At 35.0% G+C, this 21,815-nt stretch overlaps 4 protein-coding genes and 1 long non-coding RNA gene across 5 annotated transcripts; 2 read left to right on the forward strand and 3 right to left on the reverse strand.

Annotated features, from left to right (window-relative positions):
• Positions 1–1,126: 1,126 nt before the first annotated feature.
• LOC114245322 (translation initiation factor IF-3, mitochondrial) lies at positions 1,127–6,465 on the reverse strand. Its single transcript, XM_028177457.2, has 3 exons — positions 5,930–6,465; positions 5,028–5,256; positions 1,127–1,749 (listed from the first exon to the last, which is right to left on the reverse strand). The coding sequence occupies exons 1-3, from the start codon at positions 6,178–6,180 to the stop codon at positions 1,579–1,581; spliced, it is 651 nt and encodes a 216-aa protein (XP_028033258.2). The 5' UTR covers positions 6,181–6,465; the 3' UTR covers positions 1,127–1,578.
• Positions 6,466–7,225: 760 nt separating this feature from the next.
• On the forward strand, positions 7,226–15,980 carry LOC149501693 (uncharacterized). The gene is made up of 5 exons (XR_016324142.1): positions 7,226–7,549; positions 8,696–8,881; positions 9,385–9,459; positions 9,836–13,774; positions 13,887–15,980. It is a non-coding gene; the product is annotated as an uncharacterized LOC149501693 (long non-coding RNA).
• On the reverse strand, positions 9,270–11,619 carry LOC149501694 (uncharacterized). Its single transcript, XM_089732680.1, has one exon. The coding sequence runs from the start codon at positions 11,617–11,619 to the stop codon at positions 10,516–10,518; it is 1,104 nt and encodes a 367-aa protein (XP_089588806.1). The 3' UTR covers positions 9,270–10,515.
• On the reverse strand, positions 15,150–17,233 carry LOC149501695 (uncharacterized). Its single transcript, XM_089732679.1, has one exon. The coding sequence runs from the start codon at positions 17,165–17,167 to the stop codon at positions 15,662–15,664; it is 1,506 nt and encodes a 501-aa protein (XP_089588805.1). The 5' UTR covers positions 17,168–17,233; the 3' UTR covers positions 15,150–15,661.
• A 1,066-nt stretch (positions 17,234–18,299) lies between these two features.
• RpL39 (ribosomal protein L39) lies at positions 18,300–20,989 on the forward strand. The gene is made up of 3 exons (XM_028177383.2): positions 18,300–18,392; positions 18,487–18,590; positions 20,892–20,989. The coding sequence occupies exons 1-3, from the start codon at positions 18,390–18,392 to the stop codon at positions 20,938–20,940; spliced, it is 156 nt and encodes a 51-aa protein (XP_028033184.1). The 5' UTR covers positions 18,300–18,389; the 3' UTR covers positions 20,941–20,989.
• Positions 20,990–21,815: the final 826 nt, after the last annotated feature.

Consider the following 21,815-nt stretch of genomic DNA (forward strand, 5'->3'; position numbering starts at 1 on the left):
ATTTCAACGCCCTTCTTAAAGAAGTCAGGTAAACGGGAGCCAAAAAACTCTTCAAAATCATTTTGTACTACATCTTGGGTATTTTATCCCTGGTAAGAAATTGTTTAAACTTTTGAATAGTAGAAGACTGGCGACACAAGGTCTCGTGGATAAGATGGATGACGCAAAACTTCCAACCTTAGCTCATATAGCTTAGAGATCGTCTGCTGTCCGTATGGAAGCATCCAGAAATGGATCAATATCATTATTGATGCTAACGTTGAAAGCCGCTGCTAACTCAACGGGAGATTGAGTATTGTCAGCTTCTACTATCGCCTTTAATTCGTTATTGTTGAATTTAGTTTTCGGGCGACCACGAGGTTTACTTTTTATATCAAAATTTCCATGTTTTTTTCCCCTACCTAAACTAGTAACGGGAGTTATGCCAGCATATTTCCATGTTGGCAGCGTTCAAACCAGTAAAAAGTCGTGCGTTCGTTCATAGTGTTCACTCCGCACACGTCATTAACGTTGTGAGCCAATGTGAGCCGTAACGGCCTTGCTACCGCAACGAAACTTGTATTCCCTACTTACTCCCATTTTTATCGTGTCCATATTAATATCGTATATAGTATCTTAAGGTCTGGCAGTTTGTTTGACTTGAGTTTTATTTTCACCGTAAGACGATCCTAAATATTAGACAAGTGCCATCCATCTTCTCTATTACAATTAGGTCGTCTTTATTATTATTTCAAAAACATTTTTTTACAGTTTGAAATTCTAGCACAACATTGAACAACGACTAATTATCATCAGAATACAACCCACAGACACAGCCCATTGAGTTTCTCGCCGGATCTTCTCAGTGGGTCGCGATTCCGATCCGGTGGTAGATTCTGCGAAGCACTACTCTTGCTAGGATCAGTGTTAGCAACTTCACCAGGTTTGAGCCTCGTGAGCTCACCTACTCGCTCGGTTACGCTGACATAGCCTCTCATGGCTAACAGCTTAGGTAGGAAAGAAAAAAAAATCAGAATACATAATTCAAGTGATTAAAGTTAAATAATATAGTGTAATAATGTGCTCTCATTCGCCTCGGGTTCGTTTTATTTCAGAATATAGGGGCAAAAATCAAAAAAACACAATGTTAAAAATTTGAAACGTTTTTTGTAAACTCAACAAATAATCCACTTACAAATTTTGAACTCATAAATGAATTATAATTTATTAGAAACAGTTTAAATTGAATTTTAGAATTCCATTTTTAAGGAACTAAGATGATATGAACATTTATATTATATTGTGTAAAATGCCTCATCCAAATCATCCAAATAAATGTTAAAAATACTTCATATAAAACATTATTTAATTTTACAGATTAATGTATTTTTATTTATTTTATAAAGTAAAAATACAAATACTCTTTCAGGTGTTCATTTCCTTCTCATTTCAATTTGCACATTTGTATTCCGACAAGGTACTAGTTTCTTCAGACTTATTTGCAGTAACTTCAGTGACGAGCTCATTTTTCTGCTTTTTTAAGTATTCCTTAAGTAAAAAATACTTTGCTATTATTATAAATAATATCAACATCGCTAGTCATAGCGGACCTTTGTCATTTCCATCTTCTGAATTATCTGACTGAGATGCTTCCATGTTACCATTGTTCAATGGAAGCAATTGAAACTTTAAACTATTACCTTTATTTCTCTTTTGTAGTAATCTTGCTGTTGATTTGGTGTTTTTCTCTATTACTGAGTATATATTTTCCTGAAAAATAATTGTTAAATATGTATTAGGGAATAGTCTCGAATATTAACTTTATACTACCGAAGTCAAAATCATACAACTATTCAAATACTATTCTAAAGATTTCTGAATATTACGGAAGTTGGAAAACATAGTCTCTAGAAAAAAAATGTGGAAGAAAAAAGATCTCGGGGCCACTGCCCATTGCGTTCGTCTGATCAGATCCGCATTACACCGGAGTCTATGATACTCTCAGAGTAGCTGAAGATAGAATGAGATGACAACATCGTGAATGGTGGTGGTTACGACCTTCATACACGAGGAGCACGACTGGAGGAAGAAGAGAATAAATTTAACCAGACCGCAAATACAAAATATCTTAAACAAAATTACTGACTGACTGGGAACTCCGAGTCCGTGGTGCACTAGTCAGGTTCATCAATGACCATAATAAAGGGTGAAAGGCTTTGGTTTAAGTGACATTTCACTTAATACGCGACATTTATCTTTATAATTAAAATTGTGTTATATTTGGTATTAGCATCAACTATTCGATGTTCTTAATTGAACTTCAATCAAATTTACTCCATTCAAATATCTGAAAAGGTTTTTTTGCTATGATATTTTTTCTAAATTTTAACTATTAAATGGCCCGGCCCTCCTGTAAAACCGCAAAAAGGTCGCTTAAACCAAATAGCATTTCACCCCTCGATATATTATACAGCTTTATTGTTTAAGAACATATTATTTTGCAGCAGAGAAATATGAATTTAAGGCGCTCTCAATCAATAATATTCTGTACATCCTTACAAGCTTCAGTATTTGTTTTATATATCAGGGGTCAACAGTTTTATATTTCGCTCAAATAGCCCGTTTTTTATTTTATTTTTCCTACCTATGCTGTAGCCTTGAGAGGCTATATCAACGCCACCCTAGCGTATAAGTTAGCTCTCGGAACTCATCATCGGGACAACCGCAGGCGTTGCTAACACTGGCTCTAGCAAGAGCAGTGCTTCGCAGAACCTACTGCCAGATGGGAAACGCGACCCACTGAGAAGATCCGGCGAGGACGGTGACCGGTGCTTGAGGTACCTAAAAGCACCGTTAATGGATCGAGAGGACCCGTAATGACGTGTGTTTTTTACTGTGCAGTAGCTTAACTATAAGGCGGCAGGGCTGGTCAAAATGACACGGGCCTACGAACTTGAAGTAAGGTAAACTTTTACATTTGTAAATATTCAAAATTTTATATATATTGAGAGCCCATCTAATGATCGTACCACCAACCTTAGATGGTACAGTTAGCCATTGACGGGAAGTTTTTTATTAGTCTAGACGAGTAGTTTATGTTAGACCAAACGCCATATACATTGCAACAAAACTATTTTGTAACATGATATCAAAGTATCGATCCCGCTCTTAAATCTACTAAATCAAGTTTTGTTTTGTAAATTGAATCTTATTCTTATCTTTTATATCATTGTTTGATACCACCAATATGGATTTACGTTAGCAAAAATTTTATCTACAATATAATTTCGAAGATAGTTATTAATATATTTATATGGTACCTCATAGTTCACTGTTCTCACCTAGCTTATTAAAATTTAATACGAAAACTAGTCTACGTACAAGTGACAATAATCATCATCAGTCTGTATCTTTCCACTGCTGGATGTAAGCCCTTCCCATAGTCCGCGACAATGAACAGTTCTACGCCTTCCGCAACAAGTCTCTTCTCTGCGTTTACAGGTACGTGGTCTCCAGTACAAAACGTGCCTGTTCCATCGGCCCAGTGCCACTTAAGCTTGCTAATCTTTAGGGCTATGTGGGTTATTTTGGCTCTTCGATGGAATTTTTCATTTCTAATTCCATCCATCAAAGAAATTCCGTGCATAACCCATTTCATACCACGCTGAGTGACTTTGAACCTGCGGACTAGACCTACGATCAATATCCATCCAGGTTTCAGCGCCATATGTCATGACCGGTAGCACGCAAGTGTTGAAAACCTTTGTCTTTAAGCATTGCAGGAATTCTGAGAGAAAGATATGGCAAAGTTTCCCATACGCAATCCATTCGAATTGTATCCGCCTGTGAGCTTGCCTCTCGAAGTTGGTCCTGCCTAACTGAACAATTTGGCCCAGTGTAGTTTGACACAACTTCGAGTGCCGCAGATTCGATTTGCCCATGGAAGTTTCTAGAGCCAACACCATGGGGTCGTAATACAGGTTCTCCGCAATCTTGTACTACTGCTTTCGCGTTGAAATCCCCGTCACTGCGATATAATGAGTCTCGGTGGTTCTCTTGGTGCGTTCAATGGTTATTACGATATCGTCTTAAAACACCCTGCAAACTTCATCAGAGTATGTTGATGAAGGAGCGTATGTATTAGAGTTTTACTACAAGATACGCAAACCGCGTCACTGACTTCCGTAATGCATGTAGTTGACAAAAACTTTGTGGACAAGCTAATATTCTTAGATCCTTCTTGATAGAAAATAATGTTTCCTGAGGTTTTCTCCTCCTCTTCCTCTATGCCATTAATATGCCATTTTATTGTGCTCTATATGCTGTCTTTAGCCCTTTGAAATGTTCAGCTTTTAGCAATGTCCGGGCATTACACACACAGGGGTACTGCCGTTTATGTCAACCAGATATCACCGCGGTATTTTTAGCACCCTCTGGCCCTCCATGACCATTTCGGCTGACCATGAATAGCGGGACTAAGAGCCTTTAATTTTCTGCTTTGTTCATTGGCATATGGATTGGGCCAATGGTTCACCACGCTTGACAGGCGTGTTGGTGACTGCAGTTCTATGTCCCATCACTAGGGCATACTGCTGCCCTTGTCCTGATGTGTTTTTATATGCGATTTATTATCAGTGATTATACCGCCATCTGTCAGTCGCCTCTCTGTAGTTAGCTAGCAGGGTGCATTTCATTGCTAGCCCTTTTACACCACGCCCCGTAACATAATAATTAATTTTAAAAAAACCCTGGTTTTTAACAGATTATAGATATTTGTGAATAGGATAATACATTAATCAGGTAGTTTCATATGTGAAGCGAACTTGTAAGTAATAACTATTAAAAATTAAAACTACTTTTTGAGTTTATTCTCATGTTTATTATGGTCATTGAGTTATTTCCAATGTTATCGGTACTTTCCAGTTTTCATAGTCACAGGAGACTAACCTCACAACACCTTGAGCAAAGATTAAACTGTAAGAGTAGTTATGTCTAGGACTTAAATAAATTTCAAACTATTTAACTGTGTTACTTCATTGTGTACGCACCAATACTTGTGAGGATTGTCCTCCTTCACCTGCTAAAACTACTTTAACTTCATACTGTTTCTCTACTAATTTTCCCATTTTTCTCACACTGGTCATTAGATCGTGTTCAGATATTTTTGATGACAAAATCATCAATTTCTGGCCTTTAACTGAACTGTTCTGCCGAGCGAGTTTTTTTTCTTTCCGTCTTTCAAGTTCTTCCTCGTGAAATTCTGCATTAGTCATCAGCCTAAAAATAAAAGACAGCTAATTATAATTATTCTAGTACTTACACAACGTAGTTGTGTATTTTAAATTGCTTAGGACTAACATTATGTCTTTTCTTCAAAAATAAATCTTGAAATGCAATTGATGCAATTGATACAACTGAAATTTTAGCCAAAGGTGGGTGAGCAGCTTTCGGAATGTAGTGTCTCTAACATCTAATTATAAAGTGATTTGGGGCCTCTTCTGCTTGGTCTTGGTCATTATAGGTTAATTAAGTAATTATATCAACCATTAATGACCTTCATTTGACCCAGAAGAAAAGCAACAGTCACTTCTGAAGCCTAAATATCTATCTATCTATCTATCTTTCTTTCTTTCAGCCCAGAGACGTCCACAGCTGGACATTAGCCTCCCCCAAGCCTCATCACAAATGAATAAATATGAATATGAATTCCCAAGCATCATGGAAACAGACATCAACTCATAGTCAACAATAGGAAGCAAAATACTTGGCCAGAAGAGTAAATCACATGATAGGTGTACTTGCTTAGCACTGTTTTTTATGGATACATCACTATATAAGACAGGTGCAAAAATTCTATTGTACAGTACATTGTGATTTCAATTCGTAACTATAATTTAAAAAGAATTGATACAGTCAGATTTTATCTAAAAATCACGATTTTCATACTTACTTGTAAATTGGCCGTCTAGTTTTTACATCTACATCTTGAACTTTTACAAGTTTTAATTCACGTTTTACCGATAGATTTTGGGCATTTTTTAAATCTATTATACTAACTGAATTGTCTGTACCAATTAAGGTAATTCTGTTTTCGAAGTTTTTTCTTTTAGGTACATTTTTTCCTTCTGCGTTTATAATTGTGGTAACCGGTCGATATTCTAATATTTTTTTTAAATTAAATAGCACTGCGTATTTATTCATAGCGCCACAAAATCAACACGTTATTGAATAAAATAGGTATATATTTTATATTATTCTCGATGTATGTACATCTATTATTATGTAGTAGGTAATTGTTTAACTCTTATCGATATTATCAATTTAAAAAACACAATCTGTTAAAATTAAAAACTGCACCCCAATGTTTCGTAACTTTTACTGATTTCTAGATTCTCTTTGGGGTAAGTCAAAATAAAAAGCAAATTTATTAATGTAAATATTTTTTGACATGATTGAAGATAAAGGCAGACATTTAAACGTCATTTGACATTTGACACCTGGAAAAGAAGTAGTAGTAAGGTTTTTCTCGAAGAGAAAGGCAAAGGAACTAAGCCATACAGCCAATTCTTAAGTTTAATATTTTCATATATAATTTTATGTTTCAAGGCAAAAAAGCCAATTCTTTAGTATTCTTCATTTATAAATATTTTTCAAATCCGTGTAAATGTCTATTCAGATTTTTTTTTTTTTTTTTTTTCCCATTTGTTTCGGTTGAGAGTTGTCGCAATCGTGTTTCTTGGATAATCTGACTATAAAGTCAAAATTTGTGTTCTCCATTATAAGTCTCCGAAAGTAGAGGTAATGTATTCATATACTGCTCTAAAACTTGCAGGGCACTTAAGCAATTCTTGAAGAGAAGGCGGGATGCTATCCTTATATACCTCTTGCAGTTTATCAATAAATAGGATGCGATGAATATTAAAAGCTGGACATGTGAAAAAAATATGATGTAAAGTTTGTTCTTCATTTAGTGAGCATTTATTACAATTTGGTGATGAAGTTATTTTCATTCGGTAAAGGTGAGCGCTAAATTTGCAATGACCAAATCTCAGTCTACAAATCTGTGTGTAGAACTTCCTTTTACAGAAATATTTGCTCCTAGCGAACCAGGGTTTAATACCAATTTCATTATTTATTTCAGCATACCATTTACCTTTGGTTTCATTTATATGCCTTCTGTTTTCGAGCCAATCTTTATTAATTTGTTGACGAATATCAGGAATTAGGTCTTGCCATGGAATTGAAATATTTTTAATCTGGCCACCCAAGTTATTTATTGATTTTGCAAAATTATCAACTTTTTCATTGCCCACCACTCCACAATGTGCTGGAGTCCATGTGAATTCAACAGTGATATTTTGGTTACTTAAATCCGTCCAAAGTTTTTTAATATGATAGATGACATGGTTTATTCTATTGCTAAAGCAATTATTTTGAAGGTTGGAAAGAACTGACATACTGTCACTGACGATAAGCCACTTATTCTGTTTTCTGGCACATATGTCTTCTTTTATATATTTCAAGGCATGCAATATAGCAAGTGCTTCTGCTGTGAAAATGCTGGATGAAGGTGGTAAACCAAATCCATATCCAACCTTAATATTGTTGTGATAATAGGCTAGTGATACTCCTTGATCTGATTTTGAGGCGTCAGTATAAATACAGTGAAAATCGGGCCATTCGGTTATGTGTTGATCAAAGTCTTCTTTAGATTTAAGGTCATTATTTATAGATATACGCATAGCACAGAATTTACTCTCAAATGTATCTTCATAACAAGCCCATTTATCAACTGCTTTGTAAATGTTATATTGCTCAACAAACGCCATAAAATTCAAGAAGTGAAGAAGAATGAAAGGGTATTTTGGGGAATTAATGGAAGAAGGAATAGTTTGGGAATGCTGAAGTTTTCGCAGTAGTGCATGATGTGAAATAGCAAAAAGCTTAAGAAGAAATTTAAATTTTAAAAATTTGAATCTTAGATGTAATGGTGGGACGTTACATTCTACTTGCATAGAAATTATTGGTGTGGTTTTCATGGCACCAGTTATTAATCGCAAACTGTTGTTTTGGATAATTTCAAGCTTTTTAATAAGAATGGAATTTGATGCGTAACAAAAATAGCTGTACTCAAAATGAGATCGGACTATAGATTTGTACAACATAAGTAAAATTTTAGGGTCAGCACCCCATGATGTCCTTGCAAGAGGCTTAAGAATATTCAAGGCTTTAGAAGCTCTGTCTGACAAGTCATAAACATGCTTATTCCAAGATAAATTCTTGGTAAATATTACACCAAGAAATTTAAATTCATCTACCATAGGGATTAAGTTATCATTATAATATAAGTTAGCACATAAATTTCTAGATCTACTAAAAACCACTACTTTCGATTTACTCAAACTTATATCCAATTTTAAGTAATTAAAGTAAACTTTTAATTTTTTTAAAGCTGTGTTTAATTTGTTTTCTGCTATTACCATGTTAGATTCTGAGCAGTACACAGCTAAATCATCAGCATATTGTAAGTTTGTGACTTCTGGACCAAGAACAATATTTAATTTATGAATATACAGAATAAACAATAATGGACTAAGTATTCCACCTTGACAAACTCCCAAATAAGAGGGTTTTGGACCGTATAAATTATTATTAAATTTAACATATACTTGTCGGCCATGTAAAAAATAAAAAATCCAAGCAATTATTTTAACAGGTATGCCAAGAGTCAATAGCTCTCTAGTGAGAACTTTATGGTCAACATTATTAAATGCTCCAACAATATCAAGAAAAACACAGACAAGGAATCTGTTATATGCAAATGCACTATGAATATCTAAGTAAAGATTATTCATACTTTCAGCAGCAGAAAAACCTCTACGGAAACCAAATTGATTTGAAGGTAATAATTTATTTGATTCTATATAGAACTCTAATCTTTGTTTTAACATTTGCTCAAAAAGTTTACCAAAACAAGATGTCAGAGCTATAGGTCGGTATGAATTGTGATTTGTGTTATCTTTGCCTGGTTTTAATATTGGTACAAGGCAATCAATTTTCCACTCCGGTGGGATCAGAGATGCATTCCAAAGTAGGTTTAATATGAGAATTAACATTTTTTTCACTTCAACTGAGAGATTCTTTAGCATTTTGTATGAAATATTATCCAAACCAAAGGCCGTATCGCGTCTAGAGTTGAGAGCACTATGTAGTTCAGGTAAAGTAAAACTTTTAGTAAGAAATTCATTGTGTGTATGTGTGTTTGATACATGGATATTGAAATTGACCTGTGACTGGGGGTTTGATGAAAATTTATTTAAAAAATCTTGTATCCAACTGCTATTTGTAGAGCTTTTAATATTATTGTTGTGATAGGTTTTGTTAAATTTTCTTATTGTTTTCCAGATGGTCGATAATGGCGTTTGTCTGTTGAGTAACTCACAAAAAGCTGTCCAAGAAGCTTCTCTTTCTTTATTAAGTGAAAGTTTTTTAAGTGCTTGTTGTTTTTTAAATGAGATATAGTTTTCCATAGAAGGATCTAATTTGAATTGCAAATAAACCTTGCGACACTGTTCTATGGCAGCAGTACAGGTCTGATTCCACCAAGGTAGACATAGCCTTTTTTTGTGATTTGTGTTGTGTGATAAGGTTATGTTTTTTGGTTTCGTGTTAGCATCATTGACACTTTCCAATAAAATATTACAAAAAATGGTGTATGAAAGAATGGGATCGGAAAAATCGAAAGTGTGATCTAAGATTTTGGAGTCAACAATTTGTTTATACTTGAACCAGTCAACATTTATGTAGCTTGGTTTGGAAAAATTACCCTGACTTGCTTTGTTATTTGTATTTTCAGAATAGCTGAACAAGATGCTAGTGACAGTTGGCAAGTGATAGCTGCCCATTGGATCATTGTGAACAGACCAGTTGCAACGAAGTGATAGTGATGATGAAACAATTGTGAGATCTAATGCATTGGGACGCCATTTGTGGGAACCCACAGTGGTGGCTTGTCCATCATTGAGTATACAAAGATCACTATCTTCAATAATACTATGTAGTGTTGTACCACGACCATTATTCGAAGTGCAACCCCACATTGTATGATGAGCATTAAAATCACCTGCCAATAGCAAGGGCTTTGGAAGAGAATCAATCAAATTATTGATATGTGTATAAGTAAAATTTTGCGAGGCAGCTGAAGTAGGACTATAGAAGCTAACAATAGAGATTTCTTCATTGTTGAACTGTAATCTAATAGCTATGTTCTGCAAAGAATCATCATGTAATGTATTTAATCTAATATAGTTTAAATTATTTTTTATAAGTATAGCAACACCATTATGGTTGCTACCAATATCTAATCTTTCTATTTTGTAACCTTTGATATTAAATTTTTTTTCGGGTTTTAACCATGTTTCAGAAATTAAAGCAATATGTATATCATTATTGTAAAGGAAATATGTAAAAGCATGTTTATTACTAGATAGACTTTGAGCATTCCACTGAATTATGTTCAAGTGGTCCATAAAAAAATTAAGTGGTTTTAAGTTTATTTCTGTTTTTGTTTGTACTGAAAGTATCTAATAGAATGCTTTTGATGCCTGCAGAAGTAACAGGCGTTTCGTCAGACTTGTTGAGAGATATTATTTTGATAATAGAAGAAATAAGTAAGTTTACAAAGTCATCGCACTGTAGGAGGTTTTTTATATTATCAGTTGGTTTAGACTTGTTTAATGTTGGAAAAGACTTCTCATTGAATAAATCGGCGTATGCAACTTTTTGGTATTTAGTTCTATTTTCTTCAATTTTTTTTTTCTTAATAGGGCAATCTGAAGAAATTGCTATGTGATTGCCACTGCAGTGAACACAAATGGCTTCCTTGGGATCTTTAGGGCAGTCTCTGTATAGGTGTTCTTCACCGCAGATGGTGCATTTTTGCGAATTCTTACAAAATTTGCCGATATGACCGTAGCGTAGACAACGCAGGCATTGGCTAACTGGTGGAATGTATAGGCTTACCTCGAAGTACCATGAATCTATATCAACACTGTCTGGTAATGTAGGGCAGGCGAAAGTTAAGGCAACTGTTTGGGTGGGCAGCAAACACGATTTGCCGTCCTCATCGCGCCCTCGACGCATAAGTCGACGCACGGAAACTACATCTCTGGAACTTGATAATCCATTATATATGTTTTTGTTCGACATATAAGTGGGAACATTTCGAATTACACCAGTAGTTTCAGTGAGTAAAGCGGGAATTGATGCTTTTAGGTGCAGGTCCTTTAATGTTTTGGTATTATATAGGGCGCTATTAGCTAACCCTGGCCGCTCGAATATAGCTCCGATTTTGTATTTGTTTATTCTCTTAAATCTTTTTATGCCCTTGTTGCCTCGTTTCAATGAAGCGCCAAGGGACATGAGGTCTCTGTCGCCTATTGGCCTGGTTTCGGAACTTTCATATATTACAATATATTCAAAATTACCGCCATCTTCTGGATACTGACGGCAGTAATTTTCCGATTTATAAATGGTATACTTATCGGTTTCAGCAGTATCGGTCGAAGTATCTGAGTCGTCGACGCTTGCCACATCTTGATGTAGATCGTCGGCTTTGCGCTTTTTGCGCTTGCCCCTCATGTTGAAACTCACCTATAAATAGTGAGATTATATGCCTGGTTACAAATTCCTGGTAAAAATAATTTGTGAAAATTTTCTTTCAAAAAATTCCGCCTAATAGGTTTGACTTCCCGCCAAAAAGTCCCTGGAAAAGATAGAGATTTTTTATTTTTTTTTTATTTTGACTCGCACGGTTTGTGCATTTGCCACTACTAGTGTGGAAAAGGTAAGGAAACCAGTTTTATTTAGGAATCAATTGGAAGGTTCGAAATTTGGAAAGGATATGTACGTAATAGGATAATAATATATAATAATGCCTAAGAGTTCATAATATATAGTGATTGGGTATAAATAAAAAGAATATTATATTTTAAAACTGTTTACATTTTAATATTATTACTAAATAAAAAATTTGATATCAAGTTATACAAATCAGAATTTATAGTACTTAATAATGTAGGGATTGATGTGGGAAGAGGAACCCGGAGGTTTATCAGGGAATTTATGAATGAGGAACAGTCACGTAGGAGGCATCCAAAGAAAATGTGATTCAAGTCCTCCTCACCAACGCCACAAGCACACAAACTGTTGTTAATGACACCGAGTTTAGCAAGGTGAGAAGCTGTACAAACATGTCCCAATCGCATTCTTATAATACAGGAAGTTGCAAGCTTACATAGACTAATTTTACAGAACCACATTTTTAGAGGAATTCGTTGCTGTATATTTTTATAATAACGGCCTTTATGGCAGCTAGAGCTATTCCAAATACTTTCCCAAGACCTCAGTAAATGGTCTTTAGGAGTGGAAAGAAGGTCAGACACAACATTTTTGTAAGGTGACATATCACCACTATTTATCGCATCTCTCGCAAATTTATCAGCTATTTCATTCCCAAGTATTTTGTGATGGCCAGGTATCCACACAAAAAGAACATCATAACCTTTGAGCTTACAATTTAGAAGTAGCTGTCGACAGTCCATTATACAAACACAGGTTAAACAAGATTTGAAAGGAAATTTCTGCAAAGCTTGTAGAGCACTTTTCGAGTCTGTGAAGATGATGGATTTGTTAAGTTTTGCAAGTAGAATATATTCTAGAGATTTTAGAATACCAAAACATTCTCCAGAAAACACTGTTGTTTCGGGGGGTAGTTTTATTTTTTGGTGAATATTATACTGCTGATGATAAACAGCTACTCCAACTGTGCCAGAGAGTGCGTGTTTAGACGCATCGCAGTAGATATAGTGCCAGTCTGCCCAATCTCTATCCGTTACAAATTTTATTTCAGTGTTAGCGTTTTGGTGGTTCTTCAGGATTTCAAAAGTAAAATTTATTTTAGGAAGATTGACAAGAGCTTCGTAGCTGACGGAAAATATAGGTAGAAACTGTGAGCGATGAGTGGGAGCTTGTAATGAAATAAATTTATGGAAACTAATAACTAAGCACGGTGGAGATTTATGGGACCAATAGGAAGAGCATTTAACTTTTTCTGACAATTTTTTTAGTTTGTGATAGAGAGGATGGTTAGAAAATTGGAGAGCTCGAAATAAAAATTTGTCACATAAAAACTGTCTGCGTAATTTTAATGGGGGGTCTAAACATTCTACTTGCAAAGCATTAACAGGGCTGGACTTCATAGCTCCGGTCACAATACGCAACGCTTTAGATTGAATGGCATCTAACTTACTTAAGCCTACAACGCTACATGGTTCTAAAAAAACATGTCCCGTAATCTAATATGCTTCTTATAATTGCATTATATAAGAGTTTTAATGTGAAGGGTTGGGATCCCCACCAAACACCTGAGAGGCATCGTAATATGTTTAATAATCGTTCACATCTAGTGGAGACATAATAACAGTGAGATAATCCTGACAGTTTAGAATCTAATATGATACCCAAAAATTTTACTTCATTTTTTACGGGTATTATTTGTTCATTGTACAAAAGTGTAAATGGTGGCGGTAAACGCATCCTTGAGAACAATACTGAGCAACTTTTGTTTACACAAAGACTTAGGGAGTTGTTATCCAGCCATAGTTTCAAAAATTCCAGAGCACAATTTAGAGAATAACTCAGTTTATTTACAAAGCGACCAGAAACATATAAGACTAAATCATCTGCATACTGCAGAATATTGGCTTTACTAGAAATATGAGATTCTAGGTCAAAGGTATATACATTATAAAGAAGTGGACTCAGTACCGAACCTTGGGGCAAACCTTTCCATGTAAGCCTTGTTATAACATTAGACTCATCAATATTTATTTGTATTTGTCTTTCAGAGAAAAGTTTATGAATAAAATTACAGAAAATTGGAGGCACTTTTAATTTACATAGTTTTGTATTTAAGATGTGAAGATCAACGTTATCATATGCGGCAGAGATATCTAGAAAGACTGCAAGAACAGATTCATTATTTGAGTAAGCTAATCTTACATCTGTAGAAAAAATACCTAAGCTATCCATGGTACTTTTTCCTTTCCTAAATCCATACTGACTTGGTGACAATAGACCTTGACTTTCGAGATACCATTCTAATCTATTTTTCACTAAATGTTCCGCTAGTTTACAGAGAACTGAGGCAAGGGCTATAGGTCTATAGGAGTTAGGATCTGATGGAGCTCTGTTTGGTTTTAAAATAGGGATAATTTCGTGAATTTTCCATGAAGCCGGGATTTCTCCGGAAGTTATGGTGGAATTGATAAGATGTAGCAGATAATTCAAACTTGAGTCGCCTAAATGTGCAATGAAAGAATATGGAATACCATCAATACCTGGTGCAGAATCTTTTACATAAGATAACACACCCTTTAATTCTATAACACTAAAAGGAGAAGCGAGATCAGCAAAATTACTTAATGGTGGAAAAAAAGAAAGGTGAGGTGATAAAATGGGCATTTGTGGAGTAAAAGGAGGGGCTAACTTGTCTAAGAATTTATCTGCCACAGACTCATCAAGAAACTGTGGCAAGGTTTCCTTAAATGCTGACCTAAATCTACGGATATTTTGCCAAATAGTCGATGGAGGAACATCAGGGGCTAAAGATGAGCAAAAAGCTCGCCAGCTATCCCATTTCTTTTTTTTAAATAATTTACGGGTATTATTAATTATCATGATTAGACTATCAAAATTTTCTGTAGTGCTGCATTCATTATATTTTATTTCAGCTTTTTTCCTCTCTTTCACTGCCGCTGAGCATTCACTATCCCACCACGGAGGAGAAGGTATATTATTAATTGATTTTTTAATGAGAAATGTTTGGTTTGCAGCCTCTATCATAGCCAAGGCCAAAGCATCAGCACAAACGGAATGATTATTTTTTTTTATATTAGGGAGCGAGGACACTTTCTTTGCAACATGCTCACGAAACGTTGTCCATCTGTCACTGTCAGTATCATTGCATATTTTGTATTTTAGTCTTGGTGGGCGTCTAAATTTTGTTCTAACTAATATTTTGGGCAAAGTTATTAATATGGGGTAGTGATCACTGTCGTATGTAGAGGAAAGTGTTTTCCAAGTCAGTAAGGAAGCTAAGCCAGGGGTGGTTAACGATAGATCTGGAGCACTGATACCTTCATGGGGCTGAGTGCGCCGTGTTGCGACTCCTGTATTTAGGATGCAAAAGTTGTTAGAATCCAGTATATCCAATATTCTTGCACCATAGTAACTGGAATTGGTGCTACCCCAAGCTTGGTGCTGTGCATTAAAATCCCCTAATATTAAAACTGGTTTTGGGAGCTGTGATATAATTACTTCAATTTCGTCAAAGATTGATGATGTAGGATGTGGAATATACACCGAAACAAAACATATTTTATTAATACTTACTGCTATTATAGAGAAATCAATGCTATGGTTTGCAATAGGAATGTGGTCAAAAGGTATTGTATTATGAACAAGTAAAGCTACACCAGCATAGCCATCTGTTCTATCCTCTCTTACACATAAATATTGGGAAACTTTGAAGTTATAACCTGGTTTTAGCCAAGTTTCCTGTATTGCAATGATAACTGGTTTATACAAATTTATAAGGTGATAAATATCACTTTTTTTAGAGTTAATACTGCGGCAATTCCACTGAAGTATTGTTGATGGATCCATTATTGATATTATTAAAAAGGTTACTTACATTTAGCATAGCAGCGTTGGACGGTTCAACCATATTTTTGGATTGAGTTAATGATTTAATTAAAACAATGATAAGATCCCTAGTTGACATATTTGATAAAGGCATATTATATTCATTGAGTGAGCCAATTGTGGGCAAAGGAATGTCGTAGTCTTTGGTTAGTGCGGCATGAGCTTGTTTGTCATAGCCCTTACTATACTGTTTAGGAACACTATTTGACTGAATAAATACTGTTTTTTTATAAGAAGTGCTTGTTTTATTACTATTACCTTTAGATATATCAAAAGTATTTTTTAAAGGAGATGAAGGGGTTGCAATGGATGTTAAAACATCCGAATAGGATTTTGTCACAGGTGGGTGTAGCTTGGAAGCTTCAGCATATGAAATGCAATTATTTGCCATCAATTCTTTTATAGATTTTTGTCTACTAAATTCCGGACATTTTCTGTTGGTTGCATAATGTGAGCCTGAGCATAGACAGCATACTACATCATCCTCATCAATGTTGCAACTATCACCCGAATGATTGTTACCACACTTAAAGCAACGTGGAGTAGATCTGCATTGGACTTTAATATGACCGTAGCGGCAGCAGTTGAAGCATTGAACTGTTGGGAATATGTATAAATCAACTGGAAGGGAGTTATAACAAAGGAATATTCTCTTGGGTAAAACCTGGCCATCAAAAGTGAGAACCACTGTCTCTACTGGAACATAATTTGTCTTCCCTTCTACCACATTTTTCCTATTAATTCGGCGTACTTTTAATATATTTCCACATCCAAAAGGCACAGTGATATTTTTTATGATTTCGTCTTCGGACCATTCTGTTGGTACTCCTCTGACTACACCCATACGTGTTACAGATGAGGTAGGAATAAAGGCTTTACAATTAATTTGTTTTATTGCTTGATTCTCTAAGAAAGAGTTTGCGTCTGCATAGTTAGTGAAAGCTAAAACTAATCTATTTCTACCTATTTTTTTCAGGCTTCCATTAACTATGTTTTTAATGGATTTATTTTTTAAGAAACGGCCAAAAGAAATTGGATTGATAGAAACATTGTCATTTGGACATGATTGTACCTTTTGGATGTGAATGGTGTAAGGAGCTGAATCACATGCTTCATATAATTTCCTACCGACTGGTGTGCGAGGTTCAGTTAGACTGGTATTAGTAACATCAATCTGCTTGGGCTGTGACGCTGGGATGGGTGCTAATTGAGGTGTCTTAAAAACTGTTGACGACTCTTTCTTCATAACATTTTCACAGTGGCAGTCACTTTCGCAAACAACATCGGAAGGCAATTTATGACGTCTCCTCTTTTTATTACAATGCCTACAAATTTTACGAGATAAGGCTCTTTTTCGTTTAGTACTTGTATTACTTTTGGTTTCTGAAGCATCTGTGTCTAATAAAGAGCTTTCAGTTTCCATTTCCGAGCAATCATTATTAATCGTGACAACATGAGACACCTGTGGGGTTGTCCCCCCAGGATCTTCAATGACATTGATCAGGGACTAAGAAAAAAAAATCATAAAACTTACCTACTGGCTCCAAATATATACAAATAACACAAAATATTAATAAATAAACTAAATTAATAATACTACCACTAGAATAATCCTATTATTTACACAATAAAATGAATTTTAAACAAAAGACGCCAAAAACATCACCGCCTACTTCAAAGTTTCCCGCGCTTTTCAAAGATAGAGATATAGACCTTAGGCTCCATACTTCAAGTCGTCGTGGCCTAAAGGATAAGACGTTCGGTGCATTCGTATGTAGCGATGCACCGATGTTCGAATACCGCCTGCGGGTACCAATTTTTCTAATGAAATACGTACTTAACAAATGTTCACGATTGACTTCCACGGTGAAGGAATAACATCGTGTAATACAAATCAAACCCGCAAAATTATAATCTTGTGAGTCCGCACGAGTAGGTACCACCTCCCTGCCTATTTCAGCCGTGAAGCAGTAATGCGTTTCGGTTTGAAGGGTGGGGCAGCCGTTGTGACTGTACTGAGACCTTAGAACTTTTATCTCAAGGTGCGTGGCGCATTTACGTTGTAAGTGTCTATGGGCTCCAGTAACCACTTAACATCAGGTGGGCTCTGAGCTCGTCCACTCATCTAAGCAATAAATAAAAAAAACTTCAGTGGTATATTGATACCGTGGAACACAAAGTGTGATGTTGTGCGATTTGTTTTATTTTGTCTGTTTAGTGTTTCTTCAGGTTTAAAAGTGTATTAACGGTGGTTTATTAACTGCTTAGTATCTGTGAAAGTCTTGAAAGTGCATAAATGTGGAAAAATGAAACAAAGCCGCTGGACGTAACTTCTCGGGATCCTCCAAAAAGTCCATTGAAAAAATCTTAATAAGCGGGCACCATTTTACTGAGATTATATTTCATCCCATATTGTCTCATCTCATTTTATTTAATTTCATCCCAGTTAATTAATTTCTCAAATTAATCATTTTCATTTCATTTTATTTCACTCCATATTATCATTTTTCATAAAAATAGGAATATAAATTAAAATAAGATATGACTTAAAGGTCTTAGCTACCAGGTCATAAAATCCCTTAAAAAAAATTAAAGCAACGCTGGCAACATTCTTTCACTTTGTTTTGACAACTTGATTGTTCAAAATGGTTAGTATTGGGATTGGGAATATTTATAAAAATCTTTGTAATCTAATTACAAATGTGGAATATATTTATCTTAATTTCATGATTGATGTTTCAGTCGGCCCATAAGACGTTTATTATTAAGCGCAAATTGGCCAAAAAGCTGAAACAAAACAGACCCATTCCTCAGTGGGTAAGGATGCGCACAGGAAACACTATTCGGTAAGTAATTATTCAGTTCTTACAACAGCACCAATTAATTACCTATCCAAAGTGCAGAACATCTTATTTATCTTTCACTGTCTTAGTATCATTATTTAATAATTTTAACATTGATTGTTTGGAGGTTAAGTATGCTGGTAAATATAAAACCAGGTGTTTAGATCTGCCGCACAGATAGAAAATTTTCCATTTTATTGTGTAGAAGTATGCAGTACTAGACTCTTGCTTTTTAATTTATTAATTTAATTTGTATTTCGTGTTTTCGGTTTAGTTCTCTTGGTACAAATTGAGTAATATAAAGTCACTATTCTGACAAAATAAACAACCGGTCTGAAAAGTTGACTTGCGTGTTCTACTCCTATAAAATAGGTCTCGGCAGCAACATTAGGTACCTACCTACATCAAGAACTAAACCTGCAGTCTTAGAAAATGAGTTCACTAAGATTGGGACTATATCCCAGTAGGTAAATATTTATAAGTGACACACATGATTGAACAAAGTGCTCAGTCTGGTGACTAGAAAACTCTTCATTAATAACTTTTTATTAATTTCATTAATAAGTACCTAGCTTTCTTATGTTAAATGTGTTGTAAAAAAGAGTAAAAACAATATAATGAAATCATTTTATTTTCCAAATCCATTTTATTAACGTTACAATTTCTTGACCAATCTGACAATTTAAGGTGCATTTAGGTTAGTAATTATGCTAGGAGGTCAATAAGCGAATATCCAGACACTGCTGCTTTTTTGGCGTAATTAAATGTATCTTGTGGTTGCTTATTTTGATCTGATATGGAAACTACTTTTTTACCTAAAATAGGGAAAATATAAAAAATCCAAATACTAAAAAAACGATTCTGAATAATATGGTTGTTGCTGATATAAAACCTGAAGAATAGAAAGAATAACCTTTCACCTGTTGAAGTGCTAAAATAATTAAAATGACAATCAATCCCTTCGGAATCCGGGTGGGCGCTCAACAGACGACAGACGAGGATATAAAGATACCTTAGTTCTTTGTGTGTTCAAAAAGCCTTAAATATCAAGAAAGAATCTTTATAGACAATTAACAATATTAACAATTGATGATATAATTATAGACAGTAGTTTCGGTTTGAAGGGTGGGGCAGCCGTTAACTATACTGAGACCTTAGAACTTATATCTCAAGGTGGATGGAGCATTTACGTAGTAGATGTCTATGGGCACCAGTAACCACTTAACAACAGGTGGGCTGTGAGTTCGTCCAACCATCCAAGTAGTAAAAAAAAAATTGCACATTATTCCAATGACAAAGAATGTCCTTGGCAACCATGTCCACAAAAATTGGTATTTAAAATAACAATTAAAATTAAAATATGAAATGTGAGAAAATAATATTAATATAGTGTAAACACTATATAACGATACTGAAGGAGCTATGCATTTTATGGCATCATGTGACGCTATCATTAAATGGAAAGAAGAAAAATCAGAATTATAAAAAAAAACTTTATTTCAAACTATTGTAGTGTTAGTAATTATGTACATAAAAAACAATCTTATTTGAACACAGGTTGTTTTGTCTGACTTCTTACTGTCCCAGTAATTTTATTGTACTTTTTTACTTATTTTATTCATATCTTACGATATTGAGGAAACTGATAAACAAAGTACTTTGCCAATACTTTAGCTGCTTCAAAAGTTTTAATGCTCATTGGAGGCTCAGGATCATCTATCTCATCTTCTTCATCCAACAATTATTACTTAATTGTGGTTGTTATTGAGAGGGTGTAATGCTATATAGAGTGTATCATGGTATGGGAGACAAGCTAAACCCACCAAAGCCAAGGGAATTTGACGCTTTAGGCCCTAAAGCTTAGGGAATTGGTAATTAAATCAAGTGACTTCACATCGAGTTACTGTAGTAATTTTAGTTGTGTACAACTCACGATAACTGAAAAATACTAGTGACAAAGAAGGATTTATAATTCAATCATATTGACAATAAATTAGGCTTAAAATGTTCAGTACACATCTATTTCTATTTAAAAATAGTTAAGTATTTTTGCTCCTCTGTTTGTCAAGGGAAACTCTTTTAAATTTTTTTGTATAGAAGGTCAAGAGAAAACTGAAAACCAAAATTAATCTTAATGTTATAACTATGTTATAATGACTATGATAATAATGGTTTTAATTTGAATCATCTACCTAATATTAGTTTTAGTACATGACTATATAGCTAAATATGTGACCTTAAACTTTAATAATACATGTTATTATGATTTTAATATGAATGCATTTCAATCGTTTTTTATTTCAGATATAACGCTAAGAGGCGTCACTGGAGAAGGACAAAGCTCAAGTTGTAAGCTTGTGAATGTGTTAAATGTAATGTAATAAAAACCCTGTAAAGTCAAAGTCAAATTTTATTTAAACCTTTACTTTTTAGTATTTTTTAGAAATATTACATAGATAGATTAACAATGTATTTTTTTTTTTTGTTTATATCAATTTAGCTGCCATTAATGACACTGAAACTAACAAAATTGACAAAAAAGTAGTGGATGTCTTTTTTCAAACGAGGTATAAGGAATTTCTAGCAGTAGGCGGCGGCTTGGCTTTGGTATTGCTAATACTTACAAGTGACTGACTATTTACTATCGTGTAGACTGCTCGTCCACAAAGGATTTAAAAAACATTAGATAGGTATTTAAAAGTAGATTCAATATAATAATATAAGATATAATGATTACCTGCCTATGTACGAAGTTCTGGTGAACAATAAACGCCTATTTTTCGGGCAGAGGGCCGAACGAACCCCTAATAGGAGACGCGCGCAGTATGTCCTATCCTCCTGGTGCCAGCGCGCTAGCTACTATAGTGTGCGGCGTAGCCTTGGAGAAAAAGAGCTCTCCCTCTCACTTCACTGCCTCTTTCTGCGAGATGGTGGACTCTCTGAAGTCGTGTATCGCCTACCAAGACTTATCGGGGCTACTGTGGTCCTACCTTCGCGACGAGAACACGGCACTGCTCCGCGAAAGCGGGAAGACCGCGAGCGCGTGCTCCGCCATGTCCTCGTCGTAGCCATTGCAGTGGTGGCAATGGCATCTGTTCACTCCGTGCGAAGAGAGGCGGCCGAGGAGCTATATAAGACCTGCTTTATGTACTAGTAGAAATATATTAAGTGTATAATCTATGACTAGTAGTATTGAGTCTAGTCTCTAGGTGTAGTCTTGAGCCGCAA

The sequence above is a fragment of the Bombyx mandarina genome, chromosome 13, assembly GCF_030267445.1.
Source record: "Bombyx mandarina strain Sakado chromosome 13, ASM3026744v2".
NCBI classification, from domain to species: domain Eukaryota; kingdom Metazoa; phylum Arthropoda; class Insecta; order Lepidoptera; family Bombycidae; genus Bombyx; species Bombyx mandarina.

What these genes read in the sequence shown, in the direction of transcription:
- LOC114245322 (XM_028177457.2), bottom strand. Translation starts at nt 6,180, where the DNA reads ATGAATAAATACGCAGTGCTATTTAATTTAAAAAAAATATTAGAATAT. An exon ending in ACTAGACGGCCAATTTACAA is followed by an intron (nt 5,257 to 5,929) that starts GTAAGTATGAAA and finishes TTTTATTTTTAG; the next exon opens with GCTGATGACTAATGCAGAAT. An exon ending in GACAATCCTCACAAGTATTG is followed by an intron (nt 1,750 to 5,027) that starts GTGCGTACACAA and finishes ATTATTTTTCAG; the next exon opens with GAAAATATATACTCAGTAAT.
- LOC149501694 (XM_089732680.1), bottom strand. Translation starts at nt 11,619, where the DNA reads ATGAGGGGCAAGCGCAAAAAGCGCAAAGCCGACGATCTACATCAAGAT.
- LOC149501695 (XM_089732679.1), bottom strand. Translation starts at nt 17,167, where the DNA reads ATGGAAACTGAAAGCTCTTTATTAGACACAGATGCTTCAGAAACCAAA.
- RpL39 (XM_028177383.2), top strand. An exon ending in CGCACAGGAAACACTATTCG is followed by an intron (nt 18,591 to 20,891) that starts GTAAGTAATTAT and finishes TTTTTATTTCAG; the next exon opens with ATATAACGCTAAGAGGCGTC.